The 15719-nt window shown below is 34.4% G+C and overlaps 1 protein-coding gene across 1 annotated transcript in view; it reads left to right on the top strand.

Moving 5' to 3' along the window:
- The window catches only part of LOC134530901 (lissencephaly-1 homolog), a 95651-nt gene extending 85564 nt beyond the window's left edge, over positions 1-10087 (top strand). Inside the window, exon 9 of the mRNA XM_063366196.1 lies at positions 3696-10087. Within this exon, the coding sequence (XP_063222266.1) occupies positions 3696-3769 (74 nt within the window). The 3' untranslated portion in view covers positions 3770-10087. The remainder of the gene's footprint in view (positions 1-3695) is intronic.
- The last annotated feature ends 5632 nt before the right edge of the window (positions 10088-15719 follow it).

The raw sequence follows: 15719 nt of genomic DNA, 5'->3' as shown, positions 1-15719 counted from the left end.
TCATCAGTAGTAGAAAACTAAAAATAATGGTACAGTTTTTTTATTTAAGATTTTTAAAAGTACAGTAAAACCTTTTTGTTGCGACCCCATTTATTGCAACCACCTCTCTATTACAACCCGATTTCGAGGAACCGTAAAAAAATTGCCGAAAATCCGAAGAAAATCGGACATAAAATAAGTTTCTTGTGGTGAGTAGCGTGTTACTGCGTTTCTCTTGCCGAGTGCTGTACTGTCGTAGGCAGCCCATATCTAAAAATAGATGCTTTTTCCTGTCGACCGCTGTCAGCGCTTAACAACCCCCATTCCATTTCCCTTTGCCGGCAGGGTGCAGATAAAGGTTTTTGTGGCAACGTGTTTACGTTTAGCTTTTTGCGAGTGTCTAGTGTGGTACGCAGTTAAGGCAAAGCTACCTGCTGAATTTCTCTTGATTTTGATTACTATCAGTTGACAATACACAGTGACCGACTGGATGCACGCCCACCTCGACTTGTTTTAACTGCCGCAGCAATGTTTATTTTGACAGCTTAAGCAAGTTTCTTTTCCTGTGAGTTGATAGAAAAAGGTCGCTTCACCCAGCATAAAAATAAACGGCTACGCCTTTTATTCCCCACGCAGGAAACACGCTGGCTGCCGTGTGAGACACTTTAAATACACAGGTTCAGCAGCTATGATGAATCCTCTTAAGTATTATTCTTTAGATTAACCGTCTCCTTGAATTTCCATAATTTAATTCAGAAATAAAGTAAAATTAGGAGTTGAAATAGAACCTGAAATTAGGGGAATTGTGAAATCAAAATCGGAAGAAATGTGGTATCACCCATCCCTATTAAAAACTCAAATAATCATGTTTTTTCTTAAACATAATTCAAGTAAAATAACTGAAACAGAGAAAGGGATTACTCTATTATTTGTGCATATTTGTGTATTTGGTTACATTAGTTATGTATCAAGTCTTTATGAGAGACAAGATATTCTGGTTTTATTTTAAGTCTAATTTTGTTTTTAAAACAAAAGATCGGGTGTTTTTATTTTTATAAAAGCTGTTTTGTAATACTTACTCTTCCAAAATAGTGGTAGAATTTACATGCTGCATTTTTATGATAAAATAATATCTAATTAATTATTTCAGAAGAGAATTTAAAAGAGAGAATTTTTTAAGTGATTTAATAAGAGATGCACAATAAAACTAATTAAATTAATTTTTCTGACCCATTCACTGTGGTAAAATTATTTTGTTATTTACTTGAATTTGAAAAATAAAAAATTTCTTTTTTACTTATTTGAATTCAGTTTTGGTTAAATGCTACTTAATTCCATGATATAATTTGCTTTACGGTGCAATACAGTAAAACTTTTTTGTTGCGGCCCCATTTATTGCGACCACCTCTCTATTACAACCCGATTTCGAGGAACCGTGAAAAAATTGCCGATAATCCGAAGAAAATCGGACAGAAAATAAGTTTCTTGTGGTGAGTAGCGTGTTACTGCGTTTCTCTTGCCGAGTGCTTCCTGTCGACCGCTGTCAGCGCTTAACAACCCCCATTCCACGTCCCTTTGCCGGCAGGGTGCAGATAAAGGTTTTTGTAGCAACGTGTTTACGTTTAGCTTTTTGCGAGTGTCTAGTGTGGTACGCAGTTAAGGCAAAGCTACCTGCTGGATTTCTCTTGATTTTAATTACTATCGGTTGACAATACACAGCGACCGACTGGATGCACGCCCACCTCGACTTGTTTTAACTGATGCAGCGATGTTTATTTTGACAGCTCAAGCAATTATCTTTTTCCGTGGGTTGATAAAAAAAGGTCGCTTCACCCAGCATTAAAAAAAAAGACTACGCCACTTATTCCCCGCGCAGGAAACAAACTGGCTGCCGTCTGTCTACCCCGCATTTATCTTTCTTTTAACATTCCACGTCTCGCCTCTCGCGCGAGCAATAATTAGGGCCACGATTATATGGTGAAATCGCGAATTTATATGGAAAATGCGAAAAAAGGCGATTTTTAAGAAAAACCGTTAATAACACCGAAATTACACAATACAAGTCTCTTATATTTTAATGTGAAAAGCTTGATAGTCAAGACTTGCCCGGGTCCTGGTTGATAAGCTGGAAAAATTTCCTGCCTGCATTTCTACATGCTTCCTCTAATCAGCTTTAGGGCGCCGTCTGGTCAGCGTGTGTGTTAGTGAAGCGGGATGATAAGAGCGACGCTCAATGGTAGTTCTAGCGCGGTAAAACCTCTAAGTGCAAGGCTCTGAACTGGCACGCAGTCATCTCGTTCCCGTTAGATAACTGTGAAATTTGAGCGGTGACCGTAACATTATATGGCAGAAAAATAAAGATAAAGGTGTAATGCATTTCACTATGATACTTTCGAGAAATTTGTAACGGGTTTTTTACACCTAAAACATCGAAAACATGCCTTTTAGCCATTTTATCTCAATAGAACCAGTTGGGCATTAACAAATTCTTAAATGCTTTTCGTAAACAGACTCCAGTCGGATATATAGTGTAGTTTGGAAATCGCGTAGGTTTTTCGTGGCTGTGCGCGGCACACGACTGTAGTTGCCATGCGTCATGCGCCGAGAATGTTGTCCGGCAGGAAGGGCGATGATAGTTCATTTGCGGTAAAAATTAATACTTTTACGGCCCTGCTAAATTTTTCCATTAAAGAAATTTTGAAGTTTCAGTGATTTTCCAGCAGAAATAATGTGTAACTAACAAACAAATTGTATCAAAACAATTAACGGTAAATGGCTGTCGCGGGGGCCCTTAAAAATTTAACATTTTACCAGAAATGGACTATACAAACCTTGCTTTCGTTGCACGCAGTTTGGAGAAGGGGAGAAAGGACGTTGAGAGAGGAGGGGGAGAGAGACAGGATGGTTTGTATGCCTGGGAGGGATGAACCTTGAAGTCTGTACAAGGGAAGGAGAGTCATGAGAGTCATGCATCCGCCGCCTGTGCTGCCGCCAGCCTGTCTAGACGATATTCCCGCGCTCCCACTTATGTTGCACAAGCTACTGCTGCCGTATTTTTAAAGGAAATGTCCCATTATTTTTTTGTTATTCTTACATGAACATTATTGGAAGTATTAAAGCCAACACAAAAATATGCTGTGTTAAAATTAATAGATTTTAATGATCTTTGATTTCTTTTTTTTTTTTTTTTTTTTAATTTTTTTTCTTCTGATTTTCACATTTTGGTCAAAATGTCCAATTTTTTGACTATTCCCGAGAATGTATTCGTAAAATCACTGCTTCGTTAAATCCGGGGTTCTAGTGTATTTAACTACGGCAAGCAGAAAACGTACATGTAAACTAACCAGTAAAAATAAACTGTCTATTGACATATTTTCTTTAAGTGTGGCCTGTAGGGCGACGGACTTGTCATGAAGGTTGAAGTGGGTTTAAAGCAAAGTCGTGTCTAGCATTGTGAGTGACAGCATCCTGCCATTGTACGGCTGGTTTCTTAGCGAGTAGCGGTTTTTGAAAGGGGGGGTGGGGGTGGGGGGTGGGCTTGAAATCAACTGAATTTCGGAAAACATATATTACAACCCTATCCTGGGAACCGTGAGGGGTCGTTTCAGAGAGGTTTGACTGTATGGTGTTTTGACATGCTTTTCGGTGTTTTTGTGGTGTTATCGCAATCATATAATCTTGTCCCTAACCATCATGTAATATTATGTGTGTTGCAGATTTCCACAAGACACGTCCATTTGTGGTGTCTGGAAGCGTCGACATGACTGTGAAGGTGTGGGAATGTCGCTAATGCGTGTGCCCGTCCCTCTTCCTTTTGGACCTGCAGCTATAGCATTATCGATCCTCCACCACAAAAAATAAAATGACGTAAAAGGAATAAACAGGAGGATTGTTATACTACACTCTTCTCCCCCCTTCTAATTATTTGTACACAATTACAGATGTAATTTTTGTGTTGGTGTGTTCTGGGGCTGCACACAAAATTGTTGTAAAGCACACAGTTCATACTCATCTTGGAATGTGATGAAGTAATTTCCCCTACCCTTCGAGAAGCACTCACAAATTGTTTTTGTTCTGCATGTTTGTAAATTTTATTCATCATTTTCCATGCAAGCTTTCTTTTGTGGTGGAATAGTTCTGCGCAAAATAACTGCACCACGAAACTTTGTGCAATGTGGAATCTGTGACAGATCGCCAAATTTAAATTTTTTATCCATGTACACAGTAACGCTGCATTTGTTTTTAGTGTAAATATTTTTTTCACTAGTACTTTCACCAATTTGATAACTGTAATTTTTCAAAGTTAAGAGGGTGGAAATTGCATGTTGAATGAAAGGTTTTTTCGCATGCATTTTGTGTATAGTATTTTGTATTTATTTTGTTTCGAAATTGTTAACACTGGCATATCGCCAAATAGCTTTTGGAGTAGGAAAGCTGTTCATGATATTGTACCTGTGTTAAATTTCCAAAAAAATTGTATTCAGGTCAATTTTTTTTTTATGTATTTATGTTGAGTTTTTGCTACATTATAATATATATTTTTGTGATAATGGAAAAAATAAATACAGCTTAACATTTAGACAGATTATAGAAAATGCTTAGTAAAGTGCATAGTGTTATTTATTTAGTAAGATATTTAATATTTAGCCCTGTAGGCACATAATTTCTTTTAATAGTTCAGTATATTGTGTGTACATACTCAACATGATGATTCTCATGGTGACCTAACATGAGAAAATATTGAGATTTCAAATACAAAGACAGTTCACATTGATTCTTCAATACTACCCCTTCTTTCATAAACATCATAATTGAATAATCACAATTTTTATCTAGTGATGCAAGTTCTTACTCAACTGAATATATATTTTTTACTGTACATTTGTTTACGAAAAATTATTTTTTTCATATGTTTGGTGCTTACAGTAGAATAATTTTTAGTTTCCAGTTTTTTTTAATCAGTTTGCATGCACCTAATAAAATGTATTGTTTTTTAGTACGGCATAAGTGATTCATTATACATTCAGTTCCTCTCGTAATAAAACATGTCAGGAAGACAAGTGATAAGTCTAGTGGTTATTTGTTTCGAGAATATAAAATTGTAAGAATCCACCTATTTAAAAATAGGGTTGGTTGGTAACTAATTTGAAACATTGCATAAAAGGTTTAGTTTTATTTTCAAGTGATGGTATAAATTTTTATAATGTGTAAAAATTTTACATTACCCATGTTAGATATATAAAATATACCATTCTTCTTTACTACGGTTCCTTACATCCCTACTGTTGTGGTTTTTATATATATAAAGTTGTTATGTCTATACTTTTACCTCTTGAAGATCCTGTGCACCTCACCAGGAAATTATAAATTAATATTATATTTTGGTAGAGTATAGTTTACACCTTGCTGAAGCTCATAATTTATAGAAGTTACTTTCAGTGTGCAGATATTGTAGGGAGAATTGGGATGATGGGTTAGTTGAAAATGATTATTTTGGGCTTTACATGACTGCAAACCATATTCTTAATTGGAAGTTTGTTATGTCTCTAAGTATTGGTCACTTGGTCATTTTTGAGTACTATTCAGCTGTCACTGGTAGTGCTGATATGATGGAATGATTGGTCATTTAAAGCATTATAAAGAGTCTGGAATCTTGTAAGGGGTTGTGATGAAATGGCTGCCATGCATCAAGCTGAATTCATAACACTTGTAGAGTAATTACCTAATTGAAGTGTGAAAGGTTATGGTAATCGGTAATTTCTAATTTGTATCAAAATGTAAACAAGAGGATTATTGAATTATAGTTGCTACCCAGGTGTGGTATTATCATGGCTCCCCTGTGCAGTTGTATTAATGAGCATTTTGAGTAAGTTGAGATGTTGCTGATTGTAGGTTGATGCATATAAAAACAGGTTCTGTTATTGAAATTCTTGTCTTAAATTTAAAATATCTAAATGTTTGTGTTGAAACTTTTATACAGTAGAACCTCGATTTGATATTTCCTCATTTACCCTTTTCCCTTATATTACACTGAGTGCAGCTTACCAGAGTTTTAGGTACGTTTTTGTAAAAGCCTTTTAAGACTTGTATTGCAGTCACACTGGCAACTGGCCACTTTACTTTGTAATTATTAACCTAATAAGCATAAATTCCATTCTTTGTTTTTATCCATCATTTAGCATCCCAGACTATAATTTCCAATAAATTTGTTTGTTTTGTAACATTATAATTTTTTTAAATCTGTTTTAGTGTGTGTGAACTGGTATTAAATTTAATTACCCTACATGAATTTTAGTGATTCCTTACATTTACACGTTCCCCTGATTCACACTGTTTTCTCCCCGTCTCTTGAAAAATTTAATGAGGATTCTACTGTACTATTTAATTACAATGCTGTCATACATAACACAGTAATGACTGTCTTCAAGGACAACAGAACATGTTTTCATCCTTCCATCTGCAAGATAGGAACAAGAAATTCAAATACAATTGAAGTGTTCATGTGTAGATTTAGCCACACTTGCCTCTTGCAAGAAATTTGATCTTTGCAATGAATCTTTACAAAAAAAAAAGTTTTAATGTGCAGCCATTAAAAATTTTTATAATACTAAATCTTAACCAGTGTAGGGTTTTTAAAAGAACTGTAAACAATATAGATTGTAAAATAACTGGCACCCAATATGTTTGCTGGTTACAAAATAATATAGTTTGTACACATGTCCACAAAGCGCACTTAGTATTTAATTTTGGTGGGTGGGAGAGTAACAAATATGATAGGGCAGGAATAAACATCACAGTGCAATTTTTTACATCAAAAAATACAAAAATTGAGTTAAATACTTTGTAAAAACTTAATTTTTGATTCAAATCATTTTCAATAACACATGACACCGTGAATATCTAGAATTGGTGTATTACTGCTAGGCTTCTTATTTGGGATTTTCCAATCAGATGCTGACAAGTTCCAGGGTGCAATATTGAAAAGTAAAAGGAGGGTAAATTGATGCCTACATGGGTGGGAGGGACATATGTATCTCCCCCAACCCTACATCCTATAAAAACCTATAATTCCCACTAACAAAAAAAATTATATTTTAAAAGCAAATGACGAGCAAAGTAGTTTTCCTACTTACTACTTCACTCCCCTCTTTTCCTTCTCTACAAATGAAATTAAGCTATGCTCCTGGCTGCATGAGTTATTTTTATTATGGTGGTTTAGTGGCTTCTTTCGGAAATGTTGGATGAGTTGTCAATGAACATTAATTTATTGGGGGGAAAATTTAACTTTATATGGGCATATACATCCCTTCTCGTGCTAAAGGAAGACGTGTAAGCAGGGTAGGAATCTAATCCTAATTTCACTCGTGGCAAAGAGTCATCCAAGCACACTCTCACTTATTGGTTGTCCATGTGCACTCCCTTTACAAGTCAGTTCAGCTTTACCCCTCTTTCTGTAGAAGATTTGGCTGGGTTGACCATTTTAAGGAAGTTGAATTTTTATTTTAACAAGCATAAATGTACAATTTTGTTTACTGTGTACTTAACAAAGTATGAACCATTTTCCACAATAATTATTCCAGCAAAGTGTGTAAAATAAACCTTGCACATGCTGTGATTGAAGTATCAACTGTAGTAGCTGTTATGGGAGCTTTCATCAGCATCTGTAGGTGTACAAAACCTTCCATTATGCCGCATGGGCTTCACTTACTTATAACTACTAAGTTGTTTTGTGTTGCTTAGGAGAACTTAGTACTTTTTTTTTGCAACACATGGCGATGCTGATTTGTTAAGCCAGTGTCATGTGGGCAAGGGTACAAATCTGTACAATTATCAGGGGAGGTCCAAGTATTTTGCATGTGTGGTTAACCGACACACGTCAATTCACTAGGTGGTCTAGGCCCAAATGCTTTAATTAAGTGGATAAGTTTCTTATGTATATTCAAAATGTTAACTTTAAAACGGTGTTTTATCGGATATTCGTCTTACCGTTTTTTTAGGGGTATCAAAATTTGTAGAGAAAAATTCTTGCATAAACATAGCATGAAGTTTTAGGTCCCGCTGTTAGATTCAGAGCACTTTGTTTTGGTAGTAAACACAAGAGGATAAAGCAACAGCAATGTTTTCAAGTTGCTGTCAAGCAGTTTGGCATTTATAATAGGAAAATAAAGTACCGGAATACCAGCATATGGGTAGCCTTTTTTATGCTGATTTTTAGTTTAAAAAAGTGTATTGCAACTCTTTGGAGAATGTGCCGCGAGTGACATGACTTGCTGGGTTGGCATTCGGTCGCAGAGGAAAGCTAGAAATAAACTAGCCTATTTGTGTGTGTGGTGCAGAACCCGAAATAAAATGTCCTGTGAACTGGCACAATCTCCACATGTCTATTTTGACAGGTTTTTAAGACGCAACTGTGACCCAAACTAATTGATTCTTTGTATGAGATTCCTCAGCTTTCAAATGCAACATTCCATGACAAAACTACAGCCAATATTGGTGCTTTGAAAGCTGCAATTCAAAGCCTGGATTGAATGTCTCACTGACTGTAACATGTGTGCTAGTTTTTATAAAAGAAACTGACAAAGGGTAGCTTGCTGCCTTTTTATTTTCTATTCTGGAAGAGGTCTGGTTTAAAAAATTACAATAGCCAGGGAAGGGATACACCTTTTGTTATTAGGAGGGGTCGTAAAACAGTAGGGGAGAAGCAGAGAAAAGTGTGCTTGCCTCACTCCCTTCTACACAGTAATAAAGCACATAAAGCAGACAAAAAGATGATTGAGAGTTAACACCAGTGCCCTACCAGTAAGCTGAGACACAGAACACAGACTTCTCTTGGACTCTACTGTAGACTGATATAGGGTGCGACTCATACTTGAGAGCCACCCTTACAATAAAAAAAAAAGTTGTATTTTTATGACCCAAATGATAGCTGAGACCCATGCAGGGGTGACTGTTCTGCCTGTGGCTGTTCTGCAGGTAAATACAATACTTGTTTAAGATGTACCTGCTCATTACGATTTCCCATCCAATATGGTCAAATGTTTTGGTTCTACCATTTTCTCAATAAGATTTACATTACTATTCTTTTCCCATATTAAACAATGTATTTGTTGAAGTCTATTATTATTCATTTGGATATTACCCTTTAATTGAAATTAACAGAAATACGAAGTTATCTGACGTGTAAATTTTCTTTTAAAGATGTATTCAAACGTCTTTCTTGCCGATGTGTACCACTTATAAAAATGTATCCAGCGCTAGTTGACATCATTCATGTTTGGTTATTTTGATTTTTATATAGAGTGAATGCTTTGTCTAAAGTTTGATAGTCCGTACTCTTTCGTGGCAAGTGTGTACCAAGACTATAGTTATGCAATAGTTCCAGCTCACAATTTTTATTTTTCAATTTAAAGTTTAACAAAATAAATTTTTGTTGCACGACTTATTCATTTAAATTGTTTGACATGCTTTTGTATACTCTACTTTACAAATAAATGTACTTTCTATTAATAGGTTTTCTTTTCAGTAATAACTTTACCAAAAAAAAAAAAAAAAATACCAGACAATCTTACCTCTACTTTAAAAACTTGAGTTTAGTATAAAATGTGTGACTATTATGCGATAAAACATGATTATAGCTTTGGCATTATCATCCTTGTTGCACAGTTAGGTTTGCCTCAGTAAGGGGATCTTTAATTCCCAATTTGGGGGGGGGGGGGGGGGGCAGGGCAGAATTCTACCCACTCCCCGGTATTTACACTCATGTTGTGGGACATGGGTTTAGGCACCAAAGGTGTATAACAATGGAATCCATTCTGCATGAACATGAGTAGACACAATGAGAGTTTCAGTAGTATGTAAATTGACATTGGATCATTGGATATTTTTTTCAGGAATTTATTCTTGGTCTGTAGTTTTGAAAGCTGAGTAATTGATTTGCTAATGCAGATGTTCTATGACGAGGTCACCATGTAAGTCATCTTGTTCCACTGCACTTGACTGTATTCTGACTTAATGATGTAATTCTGTCCTTGTAAGCTACTTGTATTTGTCAACACTTGTAAAACTAAGAATCATGTGACATTTAATACATTACATCTAGAAGATCAAAGCATTTCTCTTTTATTCCCCACCTGAACAACAGCTCTTGAACTCCATAGCAAGATGTTTACTCTTGCATATAAAAATAAATCCATCATTGTATTTTTAAAAAACTGATAACATTTGGTATGTTTGTTGGGTGCTTAAGAAAAGCTCTAATAGAATACAGATGAAAAGTAATGTGTAATTCTGACTTGAACCTCTTTTTTCACCCCTTGAAGTCAAGGTAGGTTTCCAAAAAATTGTCAGAAATATGTTTTTGATAATATTTAGATTTTTAGATTAACAACTCAACTGATTTTATACTGTGCCTGCTAAGAGAATTATGAAGCTTTTGTTCTGTGACACCGGTTTTTTTCTCACTAAGTTTTGTGTTATAAAAAAAACTTGTTACAAATCAGATTGGCCCGGATAAAATACCAGGGTAGCCACCCTATTGGAAAAATGGGAAACCTTGAATTAACTTGGAATTTTTTTAGTGCTGGGAAAACCACAAGAAACTTGTTAATTTTTAAAAGCCATTGGAAAGTGTTGGCAAGTTGAAAATAGCTTAGTTAAAACAGCTATCATGCATACAAACTGAGTAACTTATACCATTTTTGAACTCTGTTTACTGTCAAACCTCCACAGAAGTGAGGAATGACATGTGTTAAGAAAATACCTACTGTAGGTTGCCTGAATCGCTGTTGGGAGAGTATATTGCTACTCGGTTTCTTTTCTCTCATGTGTTTTTTTTTTTTTTTTTTTTGCATCTGAAGATTTTAAACCAGTGGTGGTAATAAACAGAAGCCCTGGCTGAAAACTATTACTTTGATACATTACATGAAATACTGGAGACACACTTGCAGAATAAAACAAAAAAACAAAAAAAGGCATGTTGAACGTGAAAGAAACTATGCTAGTGGATGGTGCAATTAAGGTTAGTGTTTTAGATAGTGATAAATGCAGGATTTAAATTAATTATAATCACAAATCCATTCTGCAAAAGAAAAATTGGCCAATTACAATCAAATGAAGCAAGAGAAAAGCAAAGTCATGCTGGAGATATGAGGCAGTTAACAGGCAAAAAATTTTTTATAACTATTAAATGAAGCTAAGAAAGGTGTAGAATAAGTATTTCAGCATATAAAAAAAAAACTGTCAAATGACTAATGTAGTAGTAGCTATGCAAACCTGAAATTTATCAAAATATTTTAATATAATGTGTGTAAACAGATTTTATATAAATTATTCTATTCAATGGAAGTGAGTGATCGAAATATAATTAAAATTTTGAAATGTGAAATAACAAAAACCATTATAAATATTTAGGTGCTTTCAAACTAATTTTTAATATAAAATTTGCTAAAAAAAGAGCTTAAAAAAAATGGAGTGCATCAGATGTAAAAGTGTGTTATTAAATATATTAACAGTTTTAACTATTCAATTTATTATTTTTTTTACAAAAGAAGTAAAGCTACTTGTTTTTCTCCTATGTCATCTTTGAATATCTTGAGTATGTAGAGGGACAAGAATCATTCCTAACAGATTAACAAGACAGAAATTCTTACTGTTGTTTAGTTATCTAATATATACGTATGACCTCCGGATTTTTAAGTTCATTAAATTGACCACATTTTTTCTGCAGCGGAACTTGTTTTAAAACTTGGAAATCTTACATTCAGAGCCTTAACACCTATAAATAACAAGGAATTTAGAATTCAATGTGGAGTGGCTACCCTGAAGACAATGTGATTTGCCTATTCACAAAAAACTCTTCATAAAATAACTTCCGGTAGTTTTTAGCTGGGCTGATCTGATTTGTAACAAAAGTTTCTGTAACTATTCAAAAGGCATAATAACTTAACATAGACACGGTTAAATAAAATAAATGGCCATGAAACAAACATCTAGGTAGAAATTAGAGATAGATGAGTCAAGTGAAGTCGATGTTTAATTTTTTGAGTTGAATCCCTAAAAATCAAGTTGAGCTTGAGTAGCAGAAATTAGGTTAACTTTAAGGTTATTTTGTTTATTTTAATGTAGCATTAGCATTAAATTATAGTTCACATAAATCCAGTCTAATTCTAAAAGTGCCCTTTCAGCATAATCTAGCAACATTTGTAATCAAACATACTTAAGAGTACTTTTTTTTATCATTAAATAGATTTTCCGAAATCATGCGCATAAACTACCTATATACCGAAATGAAAACTGTAAACATAAATGAATTCTGTATTATTTTTCGTTTATTTCTGCCATTTTCTGGTTAGAAACGAATGTCCCTACTTCAAAAATAGCAACAGTTATGCATTTTTGAATGGAACTTCAAGAATTTCTTTAAAATATGGCATTCAGGCCATGACCGTGTTCAAGTACAGTTGTGTACTTGTGATCCTGTGCACTTCACCTGTGTACTACGAATCCAGATGGACTCAATATTTTGCTTCTCCAAATGTTACTGAATAGTCCAACAGGTTGTTTACATGATTTTCTTCAATGAGTCATTATTTAAAATGTTTAACTGAAATAACTAATTTTTATAGTGTCACAGAAATTTACTTCATTCTTCTACCTTTATTTCTCAGTTCCAATCGGTACTTATGTACTTGTATCTACGTTGAAACATCCTTATAAACATTTAAATATTATTTTATTCAATTTATTCTATAGAGGTATTTGAGAAGCCCTCAATAGAAATGAATTTTATGTTTATTATTTTACTTCTTACCTCTATGACTTTGTCTTAGTCCTGTTATGAATTATATTTACCAGTATTGTATCTCTATGGTCAGGTCAATTTGGTTTTACTCTTTAAGTATTTTCATGTTTTATCTAAGTAATAAGTTTATGAAATGTCTTTGCAAACATTTGTTAAACGGCGACGAATAGGAAATGAGCTTACACCTTTTAATATTGTTTTTGGGTCATTACTGAGGAAAGAGTATATGTGATTGGACGCTCGACTGCGCATATATTTTATTTAAAGAATTTAGTATTTCCAGTGTGATTTCGGAGAGTGTTCAATAGAGAAAGCTTGGACTGTTTGAAACAAATTGGAACTTGAGTTTCTGTTCTACTATCATGGGAGAAGGATTAGAGAGAAAGAGCTCCGTGATTTAGTCATAAATGAATGTAAGAATATCACGTAAAACATTGGTACGACGACTGAATAGCTAGAATCTACGTGAAATTGATGATTTTATAATAAATACCGGAACTACACAATGAAGAAGAGGTAGTTACCGATGTTCGAAGCTCTACTAAAGAATCGACGACGACGATAAGTTTTGACTAACAGCATAAATAGAACTGGATCAACGACGAATTAAGAAGAAAAGAAGAAAAGGAATATCAATCTTCGAGATGGAAGGAGTTCAACAGCGGTAGACGGCATCGTAGACGGTGTACCGGAGGACATCATCCTTCTAGACGACTCCAGGTGACCGACGCCAGTCCTGCTGGAGTACCAGCAGCACGAGAGGAGGTGCATCGAGACGGAGACCCAACCAGCGACATCGGAGTAGAGTGAGATCTAACCAGCAACATCGGAGGAGAGACAGGGGTTCGGAGAGGTTTTCCACAGCCTCTTGGTATTGTAACGACGCGACGAGGTTTGTTTGCCCCATCCCCGAATTAACAAGAACATCGAGAAGTTACCTGTCCTATTTTAATGGCAAGATATCTTAAACTATGATGTTTACGATCAAGACCTAATTTGAAACTCGCAAAAACAACTTAATACTACTTAACTACGTAAAGACTTGTAGCTTGTACATACTGGACCTGGTTAACTGACATTGATCAGTAATATGTACGATATCAAAGTTAAAATCTGTTAAAGTCATTAATTGTCTTGAAGGTTTAAAGAATAGCTCCAGGTCCAGAAGTCTTGAGACAGTTTGATCTACCGAAAGAGACTGAGCTAGTAAAAACAAAGAAAAGACTAATTTGCCAGTTAAAATGTGTTTCAATAATATTTAAAATATTGACTGATAACCAAACTATTATTCAGTGATACAATTACGTAAAACGTAATTAGTTCTGAAAGACATTTAAGTATAACGGATATTGAAATTTTGTTTAATGAAAAACCTATTTAAACATGAATAATTGTCTCAAAGGTATTTGTATGTTGCTTGCTAATCATTGACTCTGTCACTTTTCATGTTACAGTTGGATATGTTGCAAAAGAGTATTGTCACCCATACAACCATGATTTTGACCCTAGTAAAAAGTTAAAGTTTCATTATATTTTATTTTTCCGATTGATAACCATACTTACATATCATGTGTATGTTAAACCAGATAGACAGAAATATTTAGCTTGGATTGTCTTGAAAGAATAATTAGTTTTTATTACACTGAGATCAGCAGTCATAGAGAAGTTAATGCTTTTAAACCCACTACTTATATTTGTTGATTTTAAGGTCAGAATACTTACACACAAAGAGAAGGAGACATACTGCTAAGGAATTATACGACATTTTATTGTTTGGTATTCACACTGAGTCAAACTACACCAGTACATACAACTTGAGAATAATTTATTTTCACTATCAACATAACAAGACATATTTTAGTTAATATTCTGTAGAGGTTAGTAGTTGTGCTACATACACAATCACAGCACTAGTACTTTATAGAGTTTTCACGGCGCCCAACTAGACCACATTTTACATTATAGATATTGGCATTTTAGGAAATATACTCCATAGAGTAATTCTGAAAATACTTATAGAATTTTTGATCACCCAACGGTGGCACACCCTTTTGAAATTTTGGTCGCTCATCCTTGGAGCTGTCTGAAAAATAACAGAAGAAAAGGGAAAATTTTGAAAACACTTCATTATTAACAACCGTCTAATATAGAAAGCAGGTGATTTTACAAGTCTTTAAATTACTTGACTGTTATATCCAATGTAACCAACAAAATAGTTTTCAGAATTACTAAGTTTCTTTAACTCGAAGTAGGTGGGAAATAAACAGATTATTTACTAGCATACTTCAGGTGAATTCAGACACTCTTGTAGTTTACAACATATGAAACACGTAACTACTTTGGTAGTTTAAAAAAATCCCAATTGCCATTTTACTATACGTATAGTCAAAGATATGAAGATACATGGTATAACACTTTTGTGTTTGCGTCAAATAGTGATACTATCAATTGCCACTGTAATAGAAAAGAACGTAATAAAATTTTAATAAAATAATAAAAAAAATTCTTTTTGTAATTTCATACTATGTTTCAAATCTACGATGAACAGCAGACCATTACGAAATGGTTTTTTGTCCAGTGTTTTGAAATGTAAATAGTAAAAATATTTTTCAGGCAGTGTAATTATGTAACCGTACTTTAAGGAAACTGTGCAAATGTAAATATGATATTACTCTGTGAAGTGTTTGCAAAATAATTATACGTGTTTATGCTCATTGCACAAGTCACATGTAACTAGTTATAAAACTAATATCATTGAGTCTCATCCTGTCATGTATTATGAACTTAACTGTCGAGTTTGAGCTTTAGCTGTTCGGCTTGAGTTTCTGAGTCTCTTGCCAATCCTTAGTAGAAATCTTCCTAAGTCGCACCATGGTTACTGCTGCAAAACTAACTCCCTAAAACATCACTCAATACTGTATTGATGGCAACATTAATCCTG

Source organism: Bacillus rossius, chromosome 3, assembly GCF_032445375.1.
Source record: "Bacillus rossius redtenbacheri isolate Brsri chromosome 3, Brsri_v3, whole genome shotgun sequence".
Classification (NCBI taxonomy): Eukaryota; Metazoa; Arthropoda; class Insecta; order Phasmatodea; family Bacillidae; genus Bacillus; species Bacillus rossius.
This window is presented reverse-complemented; position numbering and strand designations above follow the sequence as displayed.